Genomic DNA, 26,225 nt, shown 5'->3' on the forward strand with positions numbered 1-26,225 from the left:
GCTGCTTTTTTTTTTTTACATAAAAAAGCTTTTTTAACAGAGGAAGATTGGCCTCAAAACAAAACATGCAATAAAAAAGTAGTAGTTTGGAAATGATGTTTCTAAGCAGGGGCGTGCAGAGGATTTCAGAGGGACAGGGGCACAAAACCACAAAATGACAATTTTTAAAAAAATTTAATAAACAGTATGTTAGCCTGGAATGACACATTTTGTGACACTATTAGATTAACAATATATTATACAGTATGTATTAAAACAAACTCAGTTCATACAGTGGTAAATAACAATGGATCACACAGGCAAATAACTTATAAGAGCTGTTTCTGCATTTAAGAGTGTGTAGAATTTGTCTTTTTAAGTGTCAGCTTTGTACTGTGGGTCAGCACCAATAGAGGTAGAAACACTCTCACAACGAGGCTTTTGATTGCAGCGTGAAGCCACACCACATCAGGTGGGCGCTGTAGTTGTATTGGTGAGAATGTTCGACTGATTTGACAGTCAGTAATGCCAAGGTGAGCTGGTCATTTAGTTACCTGCCTTAACAGTCCCTCAGTGGCTTCAAGTTTAGGCTCAGCCACTATACATATTGTCCATCCATAATAATAATATAATAATAACATTTATTTATAAAGCACTTATCAAAACCAATGTCACAAAGTGCTTTACAGAAAAAAGAAAAATCCCAACAGTCAAATACACAACAATAAAATCTATTAAAAAAGCATGAAAAATAAAACAACAGTGCAGCAATCATCCAATGAACAGAGAAAAGAGAAACAACCGAGACAAAGATTGGCTAAAGTTAACAGTAAAACAAATAAAACATGATGGATGAAACAAGGATTATAAGAAGGCCTTACGATAAAAATGTGTTTTTAAAAGTGATTTAAAAGAAGATACTGATGTAGCTAGTTTGAGATTCTCCATCCATACATCTGTATCTATACAGTTTTTTCCCATTGGTGGTTGCAAAGGGTTGGAAATGATCCCAGCCGCCATTGTCCCTGGACTGTTCTCCAGTCAATCACAGGGCTGAATAATAGAGACAGACAACTAATCACACTCACACTCACACCTATTTAAGAGTCACGAGCATGTCTTTGGACTTTTGGAGGAAGCAGCAGTACCCAGGGGAAAACCCACGACACATATTGTTTTTTAAATAAACTTTCCTCACATGTTAACCATCCCAACTCCTATCCCTCTGTCATCTCACCTGCAGAAAATCAACTGAATATTTGTGGTTAAGATCCTTTCTCTCACCTCACCCAAAACCTAAAACAAAATCACCTCTAAATAGTAGATTGAATAATCCCATTTTTGTTGTATGCAAAAAAAGTCACTTCATTTTAAAGGCTCATGCCACACTGGGGCTTTTAAAGCATTCTACATTTCAGCTATAACTTTAAAATGCAACATATAAAATTATAATGTAATAGACAGTGGCTCGTTTTCTTGAGTTCAGGTAAAGATTTTAAATCATCCCATCACAGCTTCTCTCAAAAAGAAGATTAGACAAAAAGTGCTTGGACTTGTGGACATGTATACCTCGATCATTTGTGACGAGCTACATACATGCTTTCCTTCACTTGTTATTACAACACACAAGCCTTATGTAACATTACGAGCATAAGTCATCAATGCTGTAGTGACAGGTGTAAGAGGCACATTTTTAACTGACAAAGAGTTCAAACAAACAGATATTCTTCCTGCCAAATAATGTGAAGCCTTTCATTATGCCCATCAATATGAAACCAAAACGATCAAAACGATAATCATATCTGATTTTGCCTCAGAGTAACTGATAATCACAGTGACGGAGTGTCTATGAATGGGTGTGTGCGCGTTCATGCATGCTCACAGCTGCAGCAGAGATAGGATTGAGGAGAGGGCCTGGATCACATATCAACCGACCTCATATTCCTATTTGACCAAATATAGGCTTATCTGTTCAGCGTTCCAGGCTGTGTGCAAGTCCAAAATTATTTATTCTCTACAGAGAGCAAATAGGTGCTCAAGCTGCTTTTTTGTGTGTGCACGCTGCTGTGTGTGAAGTAGTTCTATCTGTAAAATATACACAGTAGAGTCTGAGATTTCCATGTAAAATATTAAATCAGTTATACTTTTAGTTCTTATTTTATTCTAATTCTTAAGTATGGTTGTTATAACTTGAAAGTTGTTGCCTTGTCTGAAGTTTGGGACAAAACTTTAGTAAATATATGTTGTCATGCAGGGATTGATTTACTGCCAGCTGTGAGCCGTCTTCACTGTGAGACGTTCTTTCGACTTGAAGGCTTTTGATTTGTTGCTGTAAAGTAAAGCACGGAGAGGAGCACCATAAAATTCACTGTCTGCTGTGGCAAATGAGAGAACATCTCTCAAAGGCCAGACTGGGTCACAGCAGGAAAAAAAAAACAGAACAGCAGGCTTTGCTGGATTTTGTATGGATAACCCCCATGTAGTCAGCTGTGCCAGAGAATGAGTTATAAGCACGGTGAGAAACTCTGACACTACCCACCACCCGCATGGCCCTTGCCTCACTTGGGATTCTTCTGTCTTCTTGTTGCTGATTGTTTGCATGTTTCAATATCTGGCTTTTTACATTAAACAAAACTGGGACATGCCGTACCTCCTTTTTCTTTTGTTGTATTGTTGCCATAATTGGTTGTGGACCATGACCACATTCTTAGACAGTATGTGCTCTCATCCATTTTTTTAGGGGTAAAGCCAAATAAGGCATCGCTGATAGAAATCAACTGCATCTGCATGAGTGTGATAGGTTAAAATAAAAATATTTAATTTTGGAATTACCTGTAGCTTTAACATCACATTCTTTTTTTTCTTTAAAAACAGGTTTACATGATGCTAACTCGTCTTATGGCCTTTAATAGTGATTTAATAGTAAAAAGAACAAAAGCAGCTCAAAGTTATGGACGAAGGTTATCAAGCCATAGATTTAAAAAATGTACTTACAATGATGGGAAAAAACATAATAATGAGCAAAAAAATATAAAAATATGTATATTTGTGTGGGGGGGGGGCAGTAAATGCAATAATTTAGGTTTAATCTTAGGCACAAACAACATTGCTTTCATGAGCTATAGGCCTGTCAATCAGCAACACCCTTTGTGCACATTTCTTCCTGCACTGGCAGGTAGTACATTGGCACTGGAGTCGGAGCAGAATAGCTAGGGGAATCTCCAAAGGATTCTGGACTGGCATTAAAGCTTAAGGAATTATTACCTGGTGGATCTTTGAACTTAGATTCAATTTATCGATTTAAAAAAAAAAATGAACAACAGCAATTGGCCTGTGTAAATGTGAAGTTAAAATCTATACTCTAAAATGTGCAAATTGGTATCCTTCAACACCAGAAGTTAATATCACAAGTGTAGGGGTTAGGTGGTACCTGACGTGAATCCTAATGGAGGTCTCAAGGGTTTAGGGGAGTCACCAGCAGACATTACAGCACTATAGGTAGCTCCTGGGTGAAACTCTACTGACAGGTCTATTACTGCCCATCTCCTCAGCGGGCGGATATACACCCTCTGAGCCAGTGATCTTGACTCCCTTAACAAGCCCTTCAATATCCCTGCAGCAAAAACATGCATTCAGGCACACACACACACACACACACACACACACACACACACACACACACACACACATGCTCACTGTTTTGATTTATGAGCTTAAAAGCCAGGAGGTGGGAGGCAGTGTCATCTTCTCCCAGACATGTTGACCAGAGGATGAGCTATCGAAAGAAGACAGGGAGGCGGGCAGCACTGTAATTAACGCACTAAATACATTAGGCTGGAAGATCCCACAGTGCATCAACAGAAAGCACTGAATGTGATTTAAGGCTCCAAGGCCAAAAGCATCTGTGTCAAGGCTGATTGCGTAAACGGTGGAAGTTAGTCAAAGAATATTTGATTCATAAATTCTTGGCAGCAAATGAAGGCTTGTTGTGAATGAGAATTTTAGATGGATCTCTGTAAACAAAAAAAAGAGATATGTCTTTATAGATTTTGTTTTAATTCTTGGTTCTTTAGATATTGGCTTTTTTATAGTAAGCAAGCATTAATCAAATGACAACCTAAGAAATGTTAAGTGACTTCCATAGGCTTTAATGAACCCAAATGAGTGGTAATTTACTCATATTTGTGGGAGTGACCTCTAGTGGCTGATAATGGGTGCTTGATGATGACTGTTGTTTCAGTAAGGAAGTCTTAGCACCATATCTCTCTGCCACATGCAAGCTGTAAGGTTGTTATTCAAAATGGAGGCATTTTTTGTGTTTAAACTTGGCACAATAAATTATATGCGAATAATTTCTGCAGTTTGTGTGAGAATGAATGAATGATTCACAAAATGAAAATCAAGCAGAAATGTCAACAACATCCCTTTAACATGGTTTCAGGTCAATACATTCACATCAGACTATAAAACTATGCAGAAAGGTCTGCCATTGAACCAGACAGACAAGAGGGATCTCGAGAAATCGTAGCAAAAACTTCTCTGCAACATGATGGAGCATCATCCAGCAAGGTTAAAGTGCCCAACAAAGTGCAAGCACACAATCCTGGACACTTAACTTGTGATCAACGTGCAAAGAGAAAGAAATAATTCCAATGTGACAAGTTACAAAAGTTATAAAATGTCTGTCGTAAGGCAAACCCTTGTGCAGTGTTGTGGTGTCTGGTCAGCCCTCAAACTGATGGATCTGTTACTGATATGAGTCTTCCTGAAGTCATGTTCAATTCACTGTCTGTGACTAAAACAACCTGAAAAAGGTTCAGCTACTAAGTGAAGACTTCTCAGGATGAAACAGCCTATAGGCCTGATCAGACATTAGATCATTTTAATATCTCTATCAAGGAACATTATCACACTTACATTTTGTGTAGGACTCCAGATTCAGATTTCCCTGTATCATCTTCATATGTACTTATTGAAAAGTGTTCATTTTCAGTCAGATATTTTTCCATTGCTTTATACGCTAAGGCTTCAGTAGCCTTCTCTCCATAAGCCTCCTTTTATGACATAAACATGGTAGGTAAATGAGTTCTACATTTAAACATACAAGAATAGTGTCAATATTTTAGGGATTTTTTACAACAAATTCCCTATTAGTGTGTCTTAACACTGCAAATATTTCTGCTTTGTTGAAAGTTTGTCTGTTTCCATAGAAACACTTTTAAGAATTACTCTGAAACACATACCAGTGTTGGTAATGGCTTAAAAGAATAAAAGCCTTAAAAACTATTCACTGAATAAAGTAGGTTTATGTCTGTTTAGCTTGTATTTTGAAAGGAATTGTAACATATAGCTGCAAATATTCCACAGAGCAAACATTGGAAACTTCTTGCTCAATAGACTCATATCAGCAGCTTGAGCCGGCCGCGCGTCTTAGCCATGCTTCTCTGAGGGGAGGTGATCCTCCTGCCATAGCCCACGATGACTGCTTCTCTCAAATGTTACGGGAGGACAAAGGGGAGTATTGTGCATGTTGTCGAAAAAGCATCCGCCTTTATTGACTTAAGTAAGCCCTGCTGTTGCTCCTGCCCTCAACATTTAGAGATAACTTCCTCTGTCATGACACAAATAGAGGTGAAACACAGAGAGTTGTACGCCCACTCCCCCCTTGCTAACTACCTGAGCGAACGCTAAGCTGACAGCTGAAGGTGTGCGATGGATGTCTTAGTGGGTGGGGGGGGGGGGGGGGATAGGGCTGTCTAGGGCTGACACCACTCCACTCCTGTGACCTGCCGTTGAACTTGGACCTGTGAGAAAATAACAGGTTCTCCAATTAGGCCTCCAGTGTCTCATCTCGCTACACAACAATTAGCCCAGAGGAACTCAGCAGCCTGTGGAAACATGCAGAATGTGGATCCTCGCCTCCCTGCCTGCCAGCCACGGCCTCTGTTTTCACAAGGAAATATCAGTGCTCATCACCTGCAATTAATGCAGATACACTGAATCTGGCCTTTTGTTAGACGGTTTCATGGAAAGGGAGGACGGCGCTGACTCAGATCTATTAAAGCCTGACAAGCTTGGTTTTATAAGTGTAATTGTTAGAACACTGTAAGTTAAATCCATTTCCGACAGGGTTTTTTTTTTGTTTTGGGGCCATTTCATGCTCTCATAGACATGTGTGCATTCATCAAGAAGTTTTCTATTGTTCCTGAATCCCAGCAGTATAAATGCTTTTCTAATAGTTCATCCCAAGAGTAACAAGGCTGTTAGTTAGGGGGAAAGATGACTTTTTTTAAAGGTCAGAAAATGCTTTTAGAACCTGAGAAGTAGCTTTAAAGTGAAAACGTCAAGTCAACTAGTAATGCACAGGAAGAACTAAGGAACACCTCAAACCGAGGACATACTGTTTTAAACTGCTACAAAAATTGTGTGGAAAAAAGAACAAAAAATGCGGAAAAAAGCAGAAGGGTATTTTCTGTAATGAACACAGAGTGGGGGCTTCTACATGCACACATATGTATGAAGCATACTTACAATGTTTACACAAGGAGTTAAAGTACAGAAAGCATTACTCAATGCTAACCAAAACTATTTGCTTTAGAAACCATCCATGTCCGGTATCAGGCACTAAAAATACACTTAAGACTGCTCCCTGCTCGCTCTGGGTCACAGAGGAGCCCTGAGGTGCACTACGGGCCATCTCATTTGCTGTACAGATAAAGATGATAAATGTCACAACACAGAGTGCTTAAATGCTTTGTTCTCTCTGACTTGTGATTCATGGTGAACCTTGACTTCATATAATAAGTCTTCAAAAGCTTCCTCAGTAATGGACCTGCCTGAGCCTCATTCTGCTACAGCTACTGTAGACTAACTGTTTGATTTATTTAACACTTGGCATAATGTCACGCTACATATAAGAATTAATTGAGAGTCATAAAAACATCCTGTGAGTGACTTTAATTTGTTGTTGCAGTCTTTTCTTTCTGAAGAGACGCACCTAAAAAAGCGTCAAAAATGTGTTGAATTTCATGGATGCATATTCATTAAACGGGCAAGAATGTGCGACTTTTTGATCCAGTTGATGTCGCCCTAGAGCACCAGCATTAACTAAAACAAACTTCTGTTTGGAGAGACTTCCGATAATCTGAAGCCTCCAACTCTCCTCCAGCAACACACCTCCTCCACTCATGTTCGCACAGTAGTGCGAGTACAAGTATTTTGTCGCAAGCGGCGGACAAAGTTGTCCCTTACTTGAGCTGCAATCGCCTGTGGCCTGCATTGTTTTGTTAGCAGGCTAATGTTAGCACACTTTAGTTAGCGCTTGGCTACTAGTTGCATTAAAATGGACGATGAATGACCGTGATCTAAAACTGCATATGCTACATTCAAATAAGGTGTGAGAATATTCTTCTTTTCCTTTCCTTGACTAAAACAGCTTTTATACTCAAGGGGAGGAGTCAGCCGTCCTGTCCTGTAAACATGATGTAAACACGGCTCTGACAACAACACAGCCAGCCGGACTCACACTTCTCACTCATCGTAGACAGTCAGCACTCAGATAGATATTTACACAGGATATACTTGATATCTGCTCTATGTTTTTTGTAAAATGTTGAACATGTACATTCTTCCTGTAACAAACCAGCATCAGAATTGTTGTATTAAGTTGAAACAAGAGGCGTTTGTTTTAATCACAGGGTTTAGACATAGAAAGCAATGTAATGACAAAAACTCAAAGCACTTTCAACAAACGGGGAAATTTAAATGATTTCTGTTTTATTAAGTGTATTTAAATACATAAACACACACTTGTTACATAAGAAAAAGTATTGTACATGAACCTAAAAAAACTGCAAACAAGCATTATTTACATCAGAAAAATACTGCACTTTTCATACGAAACAATAACAAATACAAAATGAATCTGCCTATATTCCAAAAGTGGAACTCTTTAATTGCATGTATCTGCGAGGAGAGAAGGTAGAGGTGTGGTTTTAAAGAGAAGTCAGTGACAGGCAGTTGACAGTGCTATGCTAACACACTGATTGGAGTAATCATGCAAAGCCTGCAGGCCGAAAACGTTTTTGAGATTTTAAATGTTCAGCATTGGCTGTGCACCTTGGCACGGGCTGAGATTTATTCTCTCTGAGAATCTCTGACAGCTTAAGAGTCTTAGTGGCCTCGTGGCAGAAAGCGGAGTCAACCCGGCTCCTGTGAAATGAGGAAGAAAAAAAAGAAAAACAGCGGGGGACGGCAGTAACATCATACACACACACACACACACACTATTTTAATCCGATATAAAACAGCAGTTTAAAATACTGTTTTACCAAGATATCCAAAAGATCATATATTTTATACTTTATACACATTTCTACAGTATGATACAGTGTATGGCTTCTCTTTTCATCTTCAGGTTGAACGATACAAATGCAAGCTTTATTGGCCAAACAAAAGGCACATGTTCAGCATAAAGCTGTGCAGAATCTTTAAAGAATTTATTTCCCTCTAAAAAAAAAGAACTTTGAATAGAAAATCACTGCAAAATATATACTTGCATTTAATAGATACTGTATCAACACTTGTAAAGCTCCTCTGAGACAAGGCACTGTAGCAACTAAATGTTGTGATATTTGGCAGTGCAGTGATTTATAGAACATGTATATAGAAAGACACTACAATAAGGCATATCTCGATATTTTTGGCATGTGCATTATGTAGCTTTGAGGCAGCTTAGAGGATCAGTGATCTTTAATGGCTGTAATGCACACAAAGGTGACGCATGATTCAAAGTTGAGCTGTGACAGACCGACTTGGATTGGACAGATTAACACTCCTTATGCTTGGTATACCTGCTTAAAATAAAGGCCACAGTTCTGCCAGCACAATCAGTGTCTATACACGTTAGCTCTCTGTATGGTACATTTGCAAATGCACAAAAATATAAAAAGGCTGCATCAGGTATAGATGTGACGCCATTGATACATTTCCAGTCAAACTTGTAAAGCATTATGGTTTTAAACACCACGCAGGCTTTTTTTTTACAGTGATCCTGAGGCACTCTTTGTTTTCAGGTTAGGCATTAGTCTTTGGTTTGCTTTGTTCTGCTTTAGCTTGCTGTTTGAGTCTCCGACTGCATCAGAAGCTCTCCCTCAGATCCCTCCATCGTCGCGGCTGGATTGTGAGTTTCTGTACTGAGATCTTCAGGCTCGAGCTGTGATACCAGTGCTGCTTTCTCGCCCGCCCTCCTCTTCCTCTCCTCGTCCTCCATCTTCAATCTCTGCTCTTCTGCTTCTATTTCCTCCGTGGTGGGGATGGAGTTTTTCTTGGGTCTTCCCTTGGGCTTAGTCGGGGCCTCGTGACCTCCTTTGAGCACCTAGAGTATCACACAGACGATCTTAGGCAGGAAATAAATTGTAGCAGCAGTCAAAGGCAAAGCATGCTATTATAGTGATTAAGAGAAGACGTATTGCTCCTGGCTGCTCCTTGTGCACTCAGTTGTCTTTGACGGTTTCAGCTCTTTTCTTTTTTTTTTTGTTCTGAGTTGTTGACCCTTCAAAAGTGTTTGCTCTCTCTCTGCTGTCATTATTGGTCACACCTCAAACCACACCCTCTCTGACTGACATACTGCTACCTTTTATTTGCTTTTATTGTATTGTATTGTGCAAATCATTGGTAGATGGACGAGTTGGTTAGCAGGTCAAATCAAAGCTGCAGTTTTGGTTTTTAACTTTCAGTGATGACAGAAAAATAATATTTCAGATCTACCTGAGATATTACTCCCCCCCCCCCCTTCTGTATTAAAAAAAAACAGTTTCCAGATGTCCCAGCCTTAACTTTAATACTGTCTTCTTACCAATTTCTTCCACTTCATTCGTCTGTTTTGGTACCATGTCTTCACCTGTAGCTGTGTGAGACCGAGTGACTGGGCCAGGTCTAACCTGCAAAATCACAAATACATCAAGTGACACATTAGACGAACAGTTCAACACACTTCTTGCATCCAAAGCAGCCGGGTTTGACTCCGACTGACAATAAGAATCCTGACTCCAATTGTGTTTTTTTTGTACCTTACAACACGTGTATCACGTAGCATTAAGTCTACAAACTGTGAGTCATGCATGCTTGAGAACAGCATAAGACCTTCAAGTCTCATATCAAAGCTTGATTTGCCGGTAGCTCGAGTTTGACACTGTACACCTGCAGCTCAAGAAAAGGCTGCTCAAACATCTGTACCCACATCAGTAATCCAATCACAGTCCATGTAGCTCAATGTAATACACAGTCCTCTACTTTTGGGGCTGTAGGAAGAAAAATTCTGAATGCATCCACCACATGTGTTGATCCATGACTAATAGGGCGATTGTTTTTTTTGTGTAATGTGAAACCTTTAGGAAGGGACAGATACAGTGAACAAGGCATCCACTTGTGAAGAAAAGGAGCAGCTATCTGGGTTTTTTTTTTAAATTAGATTTCCTCTACTCTTTTTCTTCTCAAAGTCTTTAAAACGGGCGGATGAAGGAATTCACACCCACACCGGCCCCCAAGTGGAAGGAACTGACTTTCATTTGATGGTGCAAGGAGAAGCTTAGACAGAGGATGGAGAATCTAAAAAGCAGAGCAACAATAAATCCCTGAGCTTCTATATACATAATCCTAAACCTTACATTAAAGGCCTTTTTGGGGGTGTGTGCTTCAAAAACCACCAGACATAAAGGGAATCAAGCCGTCTATCAAAACTTCACCAACATGCGTGCCCAAGTCGATAGCAGCTCGACAACTGGAGGCACAGGAAAGTAATTGCAGAAAAAGGAAAACACCCACTTATTTATGGTCATTAGTTCTCAATAAAGAGAAACCACACACTAACTGCAACAGAAACAGTATCTAAGTCCTCCTCCAGGCTACAGCAAGGCCGCCATTTTGTTCCGTTCTCACACCTTTCACAGGGAATCTTGGGTGTAACTGAAAACCTTTTTAAGTAATGATGATGATGATGATGATGATGATGATGATGATGATGGTGGTGATGACAGTGAGGATTATCCATGCGCTAATTCTTTCAATTGGAAGCTGCCTAAATAAATTGTTCTGTTGTAAGATATAAATAATCTAAAGTATCTATCGGGGATATTTTTGGTCTCGGTTCCTCCTGCCCCCGCACACAGTTTCAATACCAAAACCGCAGAAGTTCCAAGCCAAGAAAAAAAAAAAAAAAAAGGGAGAGAAAAGTGAAGGTAGCTTTGGAAAGTGGGGAGCACGCCACACCTTTGATGTGGGGGCTTTAAATGGGGATTTTCTCTGTTGATGTTTTCCGACCAGCTGGGTATTTAATTAATTTCCAACACAGTGTCTGAATCGGATATTTTGACAGGACACAGTGTTTTTGGCACCGTCGTCTTTTAAGGGTGGTGGTTGATTTTGATCGCTGAGTTGTGATCGGCCTCGGGCCTTCTTTGCTTTAAGAGGAGGCATGGCGCCTTTCCAATGGCCTCCAGGCAAGCCAAGATGTGATGTAGTTAATTATGCATCGTGGGAGTTTTCCCCACGGATGGGATGTAAATGGAATGACAAATAAATCTGGTTTATTCCTGATATGCTAATGTCTTTTGAGATTAGATGTGGTGAGCAGATAGGCTGCAAAAAAAAGGATGCAAGGGTTTGAGACATCTGTTTGGAAATTGTTGCTGTTCGCACTTTTAAATACGAGAACACACTTTATAATAAGACTGTAGTATGTATTTTTATCACCTCTGATTTACTGACAACATCTATGAAAAGGGATGTAATGTACAATAAGCCATCTCTACTGGATGCAAAGTTCACATACAGTTTGAGACCCTATTTTGCATGTGAAGCTAATCTTATTTTTATAGCATATACGGCTCAATACTAGTCTTGGTTTCTGTATAATGGAAACATATTCCACAGGCCAAATACAAGAATGAATTGGACAATAAAACTAAGAAAATATAGTCTGACCTCATGTCAGGTCCTGAAAATGACCCAAAGAACGGAACTTAAGACATAATATTAACATTTGGATGATTTCATCTCATCGTAGATAGCGCCGCGTTCTTTTACATACACCTGCACATGTGTGAAACGACTGGCAGTAAATCAATGTAAAATACACTTCAGTTTGCTTGCATTGGCTGCCGTCCCTGTTTCTCTCCGGTGAGACACTGTGTCTTTGTTGGGGCATTTTGCTGCTGGGGGAGCGCAGGGTTAAAAAACGTTACTCTTGTCTCAACTAGAAAAAGCTGAGGTAATGCTCTGGCTTCAACAAAATTTCACATTACATGAGACGTTCCCCCACAGGATAAATCAAAAAATGATGATGTTAGGTTAACCATTGCTTGACCATTTGCACTTGTGGCTTTGTGAATGTGTGTATGTGCACTCTCTAAATGTGCTCTATGCGAGGTATGCATTTGAGTGACACTTATATGAGTCTTTTTTTAATCTGAAATGTAATAACTTTAGTGTTAGTTACCTAGAACACACATGTGGTTTGCTTTCAATGTTATTGCTTTGTCAAAAGAAATCATTTCAGGTAGCTCTGAGTTAAGTACAGACATGATTTTTTATCTGGCAACAGACTCCCAAACCTATCCAATCAGATGTGAGTTTTCAACCCTCCACTGACCTATCAGGTGTGGACAGGTACTTCTGCTTCTGGAACTTCTTCTCCAGGCCCATCAGCTGCAGCTCGGTGAAGATGGTGCGGCTGCGACGCGGCTTCTTCAGGCGAGGCGCGCTGTGCTCCGTGTCCGACTCGCTGCTGATGCTGAGGGGCGTCTGGCTCGGCGAGGGCTCGGAGCCCCCCCGATGGTGCTGCGGGGACAGCAACGACAGGTGCGAGGGGACCCCGACCGGAGAGGACACCTGAGGGATGTGGGGCGGCTGCCGCGTGATCACTGAGAGGAGAGGGTAGGCACGTAGTGATGAGGAGCCTGAAAAGAGAAAGACAAAGTGCATCAGATAAAAAAGAAAAAGAGAGAATGCAGTAAAGTCTGGTGCAACAAAGAAAAAAGGGGGAAAAAGATCAGACATCCTTTTGAGTCATGCAGAGTTTTTAGTGTGCCCCTCAGTCATGCTGGTTGTAGCAGTATCGACCGCTTGTAATTGCTGAGACAGGTTCAGTTTTTAATTGCCCGGTGTTTGCTGTGAAAAGTGTTTTACTTTTGACCTTCTCCATGTAGAGAGGCTGTGATCCCAATGACGCAGACTGTGTTTTACACCGCTCCTCTGAACCCTTCAAATGAATGATTATTTCTCAGTGGTTAAATCCTAACTGGCTTTCTCGCAGTTGCACACACTGAGCCTGACAGCATGATGTACACACACACACACACCCACACACACACTAACATCCAGAGAAAATGCTGTAATAAAATCCTTCAAAAAAACTATATCAGACACCATTCTGCTTATAAACTCTTCTCCCTCTCTTGCAATCGTTCTCATTTTTTTTACACACATATGGTCATATATAAATGCTTTTTTATCAGCGCAGACAGAAGCAGCAAGACGCCAGAATCAATAAAAAGCAACACTTGTCTGGAGCCGAGGATGGCTGAGAGGATGCGGTGGGTCAACCAAAGTGAATATGATATCTGCCAGAAAATCCTTACGGCTTCAAATGTAAAAAAAAAAAAAAATCCCTTAACCCAAATTTACAAGCCAACTGTGCCCAGCGCATGGCTGTAATGCTTTGGCTGATGCAGGTTTGGCTGATAAAGAGCAGCGTGTAGGGACACAGGGGGGGATTAGAGGAGCAGAGGTGGAAGATATAAAGGGAGGTAAAAGGCTGCAGTGGGGCAAGGAAGATAGCAGGTTGTTACACACTAACACACACGGAGCGTTTGTGTTCCTGGTTGTAGATCCAACTGCTTAATCCCAGATTGAACCGCAACATATTAACAATCTAAACACTAACACACACATTCTCTCAACAGGAGACATAACGGCAAACCTACACTTAGATATATTCACTTCTTTTTATTTTCATCATCTATGTTGGTTTCCTTAAGGCCTCTGACAAAATAAGGATTTCAGCTCAGAAGCAATACAGAAGAACGCTTAAAAAAAGTGATGCATTTTTTCTTTCTAATCTTAAAACAGAGTTAAACATGTTCATATCTACAGTGTGCACAAATCCACAACAAGCTGCTCTATTAGATTGAAGTCAAGCATAAAGAGCCTTACTTCTGCACACCAACACAAACTAGGCACTGGTACTCCCTACACCTACACACACAAACTGATACACACACACACGCACACCAGACACTGCCTTGGGCTCATCATGACATCATGGTGAGGCGCTGAGGTCATCACTAATCCTCCAACGTGAGATCGCTGCTATTGCAACAGGTCTAGACAAGAAGAGCTTTTTTTCTCTCTGGCTGCATACTCTTGCTTTCCATTTATACCTTTTCCATTTCAATTGCTCTCTCTCTCTCTCTCTCTCTATCTCCGTATTTTTTTTATTATTATATCAGTTTTTAGGTATGACCTCCGTTTTAAAGAGCATCCTCCTCACCTCCATGATCCATTAATAAGATCCATTAGAGAGTAAAGAGATACTTGTGGCATGCTGAATTGAAAACTATCGGCTTCACATTTTGTCATGAAATCTCTTGTCAACAAAGAGGTTGAAGTTGTCTCCGGACAGTTCGAGTCAGACGGAGGACACGACAGGAAGAAGAAAAAAGGAAGAGCGAGAGGAGGAAACAGAGAGAGAGAGAGAGAGAGAAATGTTAGCCCTCACGGGGTTTTTCCACTGACAGTGAAGCCGTCTCTCTGACATGTTGTTGACAAGTGCCAGTGTCCTGTCAATAGTCTACAAATAAACTGTTTGAGGAGCTCGGCCCCGTGCACTCGCACACTGATACTCTTGATAATCACAGGCGGAATGCGGGGACCTGCTCCAGTGCTTATGGTAACCATTACAGGAGAAACACCCTCTCAGAATAGATCAAATAGAAACATTTGTAAAGCATTCCTTTTAAGTCTTTTATAAATATTCAAAATGATTTGCATTCAAAGGGGAGATTTTGTTTTTTTTAGCTGCAGGCCAAAAACTGTCTAAATGATGAGAAGGTATACAGTTTTTTTTTTCCTCACTTACCTGCTCCTTATCATAACATCTAACTTTTTTTTGTCAATGGGATCCTCAAATGGATGATTCATTGCTCAACCATGACAAAGTAAACGTGCAATGTTGCTTTGTTTTGGGTTTAGACTTTGTGTTGAAGAAGATACACCTGCACACTCAAATGCCACCGTATTTAATCACGTTTAAAACATTTTGTGGCATTTGATCAAATGTGCAGGCATTTCTTCTTCATCAGTCTGCTGTTTTTGCACTGCCCTGCACCTACAGGATGTGCATACTACTTCCCTTTTTCTTTTTTTTGTCAGAAGAAGTTTGTCAATAATTTGGTTTAATTTTTTCTTTTGGCCCTTGTCTTTCAGTACAAATCAAACGGTACTGTGATGGGCAGGGCTTTATTTTTCATGCTTTATATTCCTTTGTTTTTTTGATTGGAGCAATTCAATGCCAGCACTCCAAATAATTGGTGAAGGTAAGGTGTCAAAAGCATCATGTTGTGTATAATGGTTGTGATACTTTCCCAGACACATGAGGAAAAACATCCCCAGCTAAAGCTGCACAATTACCAAAGGGCATTACACTAAACAAAGTGTTAACAATTTAATCTGAAACCTGATCCTCAGTCCTCACAGCTCTTCCTGTGGCAGCTGAAACCTGACTGTAGCATAAAGTACTTAAAGAACTGGTTTATGACTGATCCTCTGTCAAAATAGAAGAAAAAAAAGAATCTGATGGAAGTGGCCTTGTGGAGAATGATGTGGAGATGACAGGTTGTCAAACATCATCCTTAACTGAACAAAAAAAAAGAAGGATGTGTGTGCATACTTGCCTGTGTGTGTTGACACGGGTGTAATCAACCTCCTCAAGCCAGCTTTAAGATTAATGGGAGACTTTATTGTCTGCAGTGGATTACAGTTAAAGATGGGATGAGAACCCTTTTGCTCACTTGGATTTCTTCTATAAGCCCTCAGCTAGGACCAAATCAGTGCTCAGCTGCTCCTCAGGCTGCACACACTCCTGCTTTTCCTTTTTTCCTTTTTTTGTTTTGTTGGTATTTTTCATCATGCTGTCAGGTGAGATTACACCACAGTTGATCTTAATCTCTCACCTCTTCCAGAGAACACGGCTAAAAGCCCTGCCCTGGGTCCCCGCTGAGAGATGGGACTCCAAATTAAATATTGCATCGTTCCATTACAATGACTCTCCACTCAGGAATCACTGTCTCTAATCCTGCTCCAAATGATTGGTGATTAAAACGATTATTAGCCACTTTAAAATGTGAACAGTCGTTGTCTTTATCTCATTTTTAGATACATAAACTGGAGCGAGACTCTCAAGAGAGTGTCACAAGATTAAAAAAACAAAACAGGAATACAATTATGTTGGCATGTTTGAGTGGCATATGGTGGTGAACAATAAAAAACACAGCAATTAATTGGTTAGAACTCCTTCAGGCGACATGACGGCATCACTGTCTTTCAGCGGCCTCCGCTGGTAGAAGCAGGTTATAGCAGCCTCTTCTTTCTTCTGCAGAATGAAGAAGTCACAGTTAAAGAGGGCCGCTCAGGGGCCAGCCGCCTCTCTTCGGCCCACGACCTGTAAGGCTGCCAGCTTCTATATCCAGCTCGAAAAGCCATTGATGTTGGGGAATATACTGTGTCTCACACCCCCCCGCAGCCACAAATAAGTGGTGGGCACAGTGTTCCAATATGCAGGGCGGGTTACTCTATCCACCCGAACAGAGGGGTGCCAGTCATAGTGCCCTCTAGCATATACCAATTTATATCAGTGGGATGAGGGAATCGCTTGCTCCTATTTTTATCCACACACCGCTGTCATCATCGAATTGCAGTGGCTATTATTTCAGACTTTGGAGCAATTATACTAATGATTACTAGAGGCTGCAGTAGCCTACGAGTTTGTTTGGGTTCATCTAGAATTACAATTAACCATCGGTCAAGATTTGTTGTTTTTTCCAGACATGATATCACGTTGAGCAAACTGAGCTTTGAGCCACTGCTTTGGTTAATATCAGCAAGCACATGGAACAGCAAAGGGCTGCAAAACCCATCCATCCATCCATCCATCCATCCATCCATCCATCTTATATCCATCTATCTATAGCTCTTTATGGTGTTGTAAAAGTGCTTATCATGCAACATGCGACATTTATTCTATACTAGCTATTATATTACTCATTATATGCAATGTGCAGTAATAAGTAAAGTAATCATGTATTTGGTGGTTTGACTTGCTGCACTGTAATTATTACATTAAAAAAATTACAAAATTTGAGTTGCTTGACATAAATTTTGTGTCTTATTAACATGCGTACAAGATACAGTACAATCCTACCCTTTGCAAAAATATCCAGCAGCAGCTAAAGTCTCCGACAAAGGCCTTTGATAAGCAGGATAAATGAGACCTAATAGACTAAAGGTAACAGATAAAACCACAGGCTTCCAGAGCAGGACTACCTGCTCTACCACCTCTTTGTCGACTTCTACGTGTAACAAGTTATCAATTCAGTCATTAATCAGTTTAAAAAAAAGCCCTGAAGCATCACTTCACTCTGTACTGCATGACTTTGATTTTCATCACTTAAGACATGGCTGCAGTAAAAGTTGTGAGTGCAACAGGTGAAGTTCTTGAATGCATGAATTACAAGTGATTCCCTTCAAACTAGGCCTTTTAAAATAAAATAAAACAGATGCCTTACTTTAAAAATGTATCATGAGTATTGCATTGTATCAATTTTACATTTCTGAACGCACCAATTGGATAGTAAAAGTAACGAATATGTCATCAAGCTACAAAGTAAATCGGTCACACACACTTGAGTTCGGACGGTCATTGCTCATCTGGCTGTTCAGGTTGGAAATGCAAGTTCCTGATTCATGAATCATGCAAATTATTTTTCTTAAATAGGCTACAAATTGTTATCTTTATTGATGGTGAAATTGATCTCACGCGTAAAATACCACAGCTTCCAAGCAACACATTTTCTTATGTCAAATGATCTAAATACACAAATAAATAAATAATACAAATTGTGATTCTTTTTTTTCTCACGTGTTGCTTTTTTTTAACAAGTCTAAAAACAAGAGTTTTCTTACCAGAACATGAATGAAGAGGCTTCGGTCGAACAATGAGCGATGGACACACTGAGTATAGAGAAAGTTTCTCAAAATAATCACAGGTCTCCTTAGAGAGGATCTCGTCAATCATGAAAGTCTTGTAGCGCCTCCTGGCAGCCTTCAGCTGACCCGGGGAAGAGAGCCTCAGCTCGGCTTGACAGTGCATGATCTGTCCCTGTGCGCCGCGCAGTATGTCTTCACTCAGCTATTGGTTCGTTCGCTGAAATCTGAGGCGATGCAGGTGTAACCGTGTGCAAAATAGACTTCTGCAGTTCATGCGTTTGAACAACTCATTGTTAGTCTTTAAAAAATGCAGTCTGAGCTTTCCCTGAAGTGTCGTGGTGACGTCCAGAAGCCTTCAACTGGAGGTGCACAGAGCGCAACAGTGCTAATGAACAGACTCCGAACTGCGCTCACACCCACTGCTATATAAACCATCTCTGAACACATCTCCGTGCTCCTCTCTCTCTCTCTCTCTCTCTCTCTCTCTCTCTCTCTCTCTCTCTCTGTTACACTCGTGAACTGTATGCTACAAACACATGGCCACCTCCCAAACACACATGCACAAAACTTGTTCAGTTCCAGTTTATCCTATTAGGCTTTTGTATAATTTGTTCATCTGCATATAAATGTTATTAACCGACAAATGTAGGTCATATTATCTTAATAACTACTTAAATCAATACAAAGAATGTATTATTAAACCAATTCAGTCATAATAACATTCAAATTATATCAACAGACATGTGCTTAATATTCTTCTTACTGCCGTTTTTTTCTTTTAAAGGTTTTATTTGTAAAGATATTTTTCTATCCGTTTCTAATTTTTTTTTTCTTCAGATATATAACTTATTTCACTTTACGTAGGCTACTTTTTAAAGTTTGCCTGAGACACACAAAATCTCCTCTGCTCCATATTTAAACTTTGGGATCAAACAGAAACAAATATCAAGGTTATTTTAACCAGTAAGCTAACTTACTAACCTACTACTAAATAATATTTATCTACTTTGATCTATTTTTTGAAGTCAAGGGTTTGGTGCTGTAAAAAGTGGAGAAACACTTTTAACGTGGCTTCTCAGCCGGATTGTCTGTTTAGATGACCACTTCAATGTTGGATTAAACTTTTTAAGATATTTTAGTCATTATTATTTCAATTGTTTAATTATGTACAATACAAGCCTGTAAAAAATAATAAAATAAGGCCTATTACTAATATTACATATAGGCCTTAAATAGAATTCCGCTTTGGAAAAAAACAAAATCAAATCTACTAAGAGGCATAAAGTTATTTGGTCAGATATTAAAAGCCGGCGCGTGGCATTCACTTTTCTGATGGCAACAACAAACTGACGCACGAGGCTGCAATTTATCATCAATCAACAATTGGATCCGCTCGCATGCCATGAGGGAATAAAACTTTAAGGCCACCGCAGATATCAAATAGAAGAAAGTTATGAATAATTGAAACGAGAAAGAGCTTCTAGATGCCTAATGAAAGTCCTGGTTTGGTATGTCCAGCTTTGATTTAACAATTTGAGGACATTTGATATCAGTCAAATCAAAACTTGTATGCATCAGTGTAAAATGTATCAGTGCTTGGTTGATGTGTCTGACATTAATGTGAGGAAATACCTCAAATACCGGCACTTCCAATGCCATTTGACAGAATCTCTCCACATGCGTCGTGTCTTTCAGAAAAAATAAAAACAAAATCTGCCTTTTAATAATAAGAATAAAGCCTCCTGCAATATTTCAGACAGTATTCACCTGCTACTAATTCGAGCGAACATGTCGGAAACACAAAGTGAAGATATTTTTTCAAAGGTTTTCCTTGTTGTTAGGTCGGGATATCATTCCGGTGACCTAAAGTGGAACCGATTATTATCACAAGAATTTTGAAATTCATTTTCAACTCGCTGGCGGCTCTCACAACCGCCGTGTTCAAAGAGTGAAGGATTATGAAGGAGGAAATATTGGAGCTGTGCATGGGAAAGCTCGGGTTCTTTTCACATGTTTGATGGCTTGATCAAAGAGGAGGGGAAGTGAACAACTGCTGTGGAGCACATTTCACTTTTTGTGCGTCGGGCATGGGGAATGAAGTCACTGCAAAAAAAAAAAAGGAAGGAAAAAAAAGAGACGACATGCAGAAGGGCATTTTAAAATCAATCTTACAATCTTTAACAAAAGTTATTACCATCATTTCGATCGCATTTTTTATTGTAGCCTATTTAATTGTTCTGTTCCCTCCCTTTTAATAGTTTGAATCAAAACACATGTCAGGCCAACTTCAGTTGAGCGATTTTCAGTAGAGTCTATTTCAGCATTTAATACGAATGCGTCCTTTCAGAACACATAAGCCAGAATCATGCCATTGCGTTTTCTTCAATTATAAAGAAATGCAAACTTTGTGGCAGGCTAACTTAAGGCCCAGAGCGCGGGCTACTGTGGCACCAATGAACCCAACAACCTGAGGTGGTATCAGGATCCTGGAATCACGGGTGCAGGCATCTTGACACTTGTGGTCTGCGTTGCGGGGCTGCTAGAGGGGAGGGTCTCTGGATGTGGATCATTTCAGGAGACTATATAAGTCCACACAGCAGCGGCTACCGAGCGGCTTCTCTAATCCGCGTGCTCCAGGGCAGGAGACGCCAGGCAGATCAACCAATTAAAAGAGTTATGCCACAGCCAGAAGCATAATAAGGGCCTTCCTAGTAGTACCGACTCCGAGAGCAGAGGATACTCTCTATTAGAGCGATTTGGAGCATCAGGATGCAATCTGACACAGAGCTTAGTGCAGAGGGTGCAAATGCACCTCCACTTTTGGATACAGGGAGACTTATTGGTGGATCTAGTTGTCGATACAGCCTGTTAGTGGCATAAGCACTTTCGGAAGGGTAGATTATGACCTCAGCTCGGACATTAAGGGATTTGATCATCACTTTGTTGTAAGCAAGCCTGAGCAGAGACACGGGGGGGGTGCCGAAAGGCTGATCGCAACATGAGATGTTAAGGATCAAAATGCTGCTAATTCTGGGATGGGACAATAGCCTGCTTCTGTTACATCTGCAAATTAACCCAAACCTGTGCCATTGTCCAAGTGGTGTTAAGACTCGTCTGATAAAGGCAACAAGATATCTCTGTGTGCAACACTGTGTGTGTGTGTGTGTGTGTGGGGGGGGGGGGGCAAGAAATACACTTGAACATAATTGCATGCTGTAAAGTGAACAGGATGGGTGTCAAATCCATGTAAAGACTTGAAAGCATCCTAAATAGAAAGGTCACATGTAGGAGCTGATCATGTGGCTCAGATATATTTAACATCTTAATTGATTCAATAAAAAGACGCATGTGGCGCCACCTGTAGATTACTTTGTAACCCACTGCACAAGCCTATTAGTTACTCGTGGCCATTTATAGGTGCAGATAAGGCCATGTGTGCATGCATAAAGGAATGTAGCATCAACATACAATAGCTACTCAACTTAGTGACATACACAGAGAGCTGTAAATAGCATTCTTGATTAACAGCCAAGAGCCAGGGCACTTGTGTGGCGACCAGATGAAAGACAATGCAACGATCAAATGAAAAGGAGCTTTATCATAATGAAAATGTCCATTTTTAAAACAGTTACGTCTGACAGACTCAGAATAAAAAAAATAAAACAAAGACCTTTTTTTTTTTTTTCCACAAAGAGCAAGGTCAGATCTACAATTATACAATTAAGAAAGGGTGGTGCCCTATTGCAGTAAAAGTGGTGCTGGTAGAATCTTTAGCTGAAAATTGTTGTTCTATTTTGCAAAGTACCTGAAGACTTTATTAAAAATCTGGGAGCACCATACAAATACTATTTGCATAACATAAAAACTGGTGAGTATCCGGAATCTTTTTTTAAATACATGTGGTGTGTGTGTTCATCTTTCAAACAGCTACCAGTCATGTCAATTTTTTGCCCCATTGCTCTAAATACACTTCTTCCCTTTAGACGTTTTTTTTTGCAACATTTGTGAGGAAAAGCTCACGTTTAAGAAGTGTAGAAATTTAAAAATGCCTTAAAAGAAAACAAAAATGGCTCTAAGGCATAAATTATTAAATCTGATAAGATTATATACAAAAACCTGAGTATACATGTGAATATGTCAACATAATCCAAGTTTTTTTTTTGTACACTGTCCACAGATTTGTGAAAAGCTGCAGTCTTCACGAGACATCCTTTGCGCGTCTCAGTAGCGTCGCCATCTGTTATCCTGGTGGCCACGGCTGCTACTCTTGTCGTCATGATGTCTGTTGCCACCTCTGCTGTCATGGTGACGGTTGCCGCTCCTGTCGCCCTGATGGTGATAGCTGTCCCGGCTGTGGCCGTGTTGCTGATGACGGCCGGAACCTTGTTCTTCTGAGTATCGCTGATTCCTGCCACCGCTGTTCATTTGGGAGGTATTGTGACGATAGGGGGAGTTATCGTGTTGCCTTGAGCCGCCTCTTCCGCCGTGTCCCCCCGCAGACGGATGCCTCTGCAGAGGCTTTGAAAATCCACCATTCAACTGCTCAAGCTGCTGCACGTGGAGCTGCCACATCATGTTGTTCATCTATGGATAGAGGAAAAGATAAATAACAGGATATGCGTGTTGTACAGCCAAATAAAAAAACATTCTTCTTTAATTAAAATGAGCCTCTCTACCTCAGGAAAATAGCAGGTCCAATAAATGTACATCATGAATAGGGAGCATAAAGTCTGTAATGACTCATGCTTTGTGAAAATTAGAAAATAATAATCTTACCATGACATTCTTCTGCAGGTTATCCGGTGACGAGAAGGGCCTCTGCGTTTGGGGTGGAGGAGTGTACGGAGGAGAACTGAACTGGATTGGTGTCCTGTGAGAGTAAAGCAAATCATATTTACCTATCATGAAAAAAAGGCCAGCGTGACAAGTCTACACAATGGAAGTTAAGACATAGTGACTAAAATACACCTGTTTGACTTGAACATCTCTGATAACACTTAATTTGTAACACACTTTGTTTAAAACAAATCTCAAAGAGCTACAGAGTTACGATCATAAAAAAAGAGCTAACAAGTAAGAGCAAGCAGACAAGTATTAAAAACATCATGTTGATCATAAAACACATATCCAGCCAGATGTGCAGGAGAGATAGCCATGAGATGTTGGGTGAATGTAGGCGATGAGTTCAAACTTCAGCCAACCAACAAAACACCTGCATTAAGTTTCAGCTTGTTTAAAAATCCCCTGCGATAATTTCTTCCATTAGCGAAATATATCTCTCAGTCAAACATGTTGCCAACAACAACTTACTAACGCAACTGCAGACCTCAAGCCAAGCACAACCAGTATCTAGTCCAACAACATAAATTAACAAGACATGTAGTTTATTTGTTCATGTAGCTTTATCAGCCAGGTATTTCTTGCAAAGCATGAACTTGGAGAAAGCTTTTTGGCTCCTATATATAAGAGTTGTTTGAGTGCTACATAGTTTGTTTCTTTCCCTTCCGGACTAAACAGCTGATGGGACACTCTTACCTCTGGCCATGGGGATTTGGTGTATTTGCAGGACTTGAATTATGTGAGTTCCCTGGACTGCTGCTATGAGTGCTACCTATGATGAGGGAAAAATAGGAAACAAAAACAATGTTTTAACTCCTGAACAAATTAGTCTTCATGTGAAATGATTTGCCATTGTATGGTACTTATTAGAATAAAGACAAAAACAACCAAACAAACACGCTTCAGATTCAAATAGAACTGTATAATTACAGTGCTAACCGACAAGGGAAAACATCTGCATCAATATGTAGAAGTAAAGGTGAGGATTTTTTTTTTTTTTAATAGAAACTCTCACTGACAGAATGACTGGTTATCATGTGAACAAGTCCATGGAGATGTAAATGTATATCATTGCCAAGGGGTAAGGAAGTTGGTCTGGTTGCTATAGAGGTGCTAGGGTAACATTAAGCAGCCCCACTCTGACATCTCTCTAATGTATGCCCACAGGACCTGCATGTGTGTGAGAAGCATGTCTCTCATTAACAGTGTAGGAGCCAATTTAGTGTGTGTGTATTTATGTGTTTTATTTCAATGGCTTTTGTTTATATGTTTATTTATTTACTTAATTTGGACACTAGGTGGTGATAATTGATCATTTGGGTTAATTGGTCAGGTGGTTGGTTGAGTGTTTATATGTCACAGGTGAACAGGAAACGAGGGCATAGGTGGTGGGAACATCCGGTTCTTACCATAACACAACGTAACGCAAGTAGGCTATTTAACATAACAAAAGAATGACAACAGTATAATCTCGGAAATAACAACTCATCATATCATCACGGTTTGTCTCTGCTTCATATGTGACAATAAACTGGAACATCAGAAAGTACTTTAATTTTGGACATTTGTTTATTTTTTACGCGTCAAGAACTTTCCATACACCTATGCAAGTGACTAAAAGCAAGAGAAGAAATGTGGACATTAGATAGTCACTACAAACAGTGTAAAAAATAACATAATTTCACCTTTGGTGATTAATAAAGTATGCATTTTCTTAAATTGCATTTGGTGATTCATGGGGTTGAGTGCAGGGTCAAAGCATGTAAATTAAGAAGAATACAAGCAAATGAATGCAAACGTTTGTTTCGAGGCGTGTTGGCTCGTTATCATATTCAGAGAAACCTCATCATTAACCCTATGTTGTCTCTTGATTAATTACCATTATCTTTCAGTACTGGTGGACCCAAATGTTTGCTGTCACCTCACACGAGGGGCACGCTGTAGTAAAACTGCATTTCATATGTTCAAGGTCATTTTTAGTGTATGATTAATTGTACAAAGTAATGATTGTTGAACAATTACAGAAGACAAACACACCTGATCTGAACTGCACATGAAGGCTTCTCCCGTGCAGCGTGGCTCCGTTCAGAAGCTGCATGGCGTACGGCACGGACACTTCATGTTTGTAAACCGCAAAACCAAATGTTTTCTGTTTCCCATCCGGGTCTTTGGGGATTTTAGTTTTGATGAGAGGTCCGGCCTGTAAACAAACAATCACTTAATGTTGTACCAAACAATAACTAGCTCATGCTATAGCTAACTAACAATTATCTATAACGTCTGCACCACAAACATTGCCATAATATATTCAAACAAGTCACACATATTACACAAAGGGGTTAAAAATCTAATTTAACATTTCGAGCTGTTCAATCTCTAACCCGCTTCTATGTGTTAGCACTAATGCTAAGTGTGCTAGCTATGGCTAATGAGTGCGACAACATACGTACCTGTAAAAACAACTCGAACAAAAGCTCCTCCGTCACCCTAGAATCCAAGTTTCTTATGAAGAGCGTCCGATCCGTTTCATCCTCTATTCCCATTGTATTTCAGCACTGTACTGATGATACTCTCCAAACGGTGGCGATACTAAAGCTAACGTGAAAATCACTCAGCTAATATATAAACGGAAGGCCTCGGCTGCCGTAAAGTGACATGCCGTTACACGAGAGCTGTCGTCGTAATGAACAGATACTACTTTACGACAAAAGGTATGTACACAATCCGGTTGAGTTGAAAACGTTGGTATCATGATTATGTTTCACAAAACTTCGTCGTACATTTGGTTTTATTTGGCAGCCTGCAGCGGTAGGCTTACCTACTCAATGCAAAACACATCAAAACAAGCTGAGCTGATGGAATATTTAAATTATTTATTTTATTAAAAAAAATGTTTTTCTGTGTGCCTAGCCTTCATGTGGTAGCCTGAGATAACGCACGTTTGTTGGTCTTGCCTTACTGTATAGCCTAAAACATGCACAGTAGAAGGCCTTTACAAAGAAGAAAACAGGAATTCATTTCATTTCAGAAGATGAAGAGAGAGTTGGAATTTCAGAATTAGATTTGACAAATAACTTAACAGTAAAAATGTTTTTTTTTTAATGTTTTTGGTGCAAAAGCAATAAACACTAAGGTAAAATAAGAAA

At 39.9% G+C, this 26,225-nt stretch overlaps 2 protein-coding genes across 2 annotated transcripts; both read right to left on the reverse strand.

Annotated features, from left to right (window-relative positions):
* Positions 1 to 7,706: 7,706 nt before the first annotated feature.
* On the reverse strand, positions 7,707 to 18,649 carry barx2 (BARX homeobox 2). The gene is made up of 4 exons (XM_061045924.1): positions 18,217 to 18,649; positions 12,629 to 12,935; positions 9,836 to 9,920; positions 7,707 to 9,355 (listed from the first exon to the last, which is right to left on the reverse strand). Exons 1-4 carry the CDS (start codon positions 18,401 to 18,403, stop codon positions 9,089 to 9,091), a joined length of 846 nt encoding a protein of 281 aa, XP_060901907.1. The 5' UTR covers positions 18,404 to 18,649; the 3' UTR covers positions 7,707 to 9,088.
* Positions 18,650 to 21,820: 3,171 nt separating this feature from the next.
* Positions 21,821 to 25,754, reverse strand: rbm7 (RNA binding motif protein 7). The gene is made up of 5 exons (XM_061045925.1): positions 25,530 to 25,754; positions 25,117 to 25,279; positions 23,776 to 23,851; positions 23,017 to 23,110; positions 21,821 to 22,824 (listed from the first exon to the last, which is right to left on the reverse strand). Exons 1-5 carry the CDS (start codon positions 25,620 to 25,622, stop codon positions 22,462 to 22,464), a joined length of 789 nt encoding a protein of 262 aa, XP_060901908.1. The 5' UTR covers positions 25,623 to 25,754; the 3' UTR covers positions 21,821 to 22,461.
* Between the last annotated feature and the right edge of the window lie 471 nt (positions 25,755 to 26,225).

The sequence above is a fragment of the Labrus mixtus genome, chromosome 9, assembly GCF_963584025.1.
Source record: "Labrus mixtus chromosome 9, fLabMix1.1, whole genome shotgun sequence".
In the NCBI taxonomy this organism is placed as follows: Eukaryota; Metazoa; Chordata; class Actinopteri; order Labriformes; family Labridae; genus Labrus; species Labrus mixtus.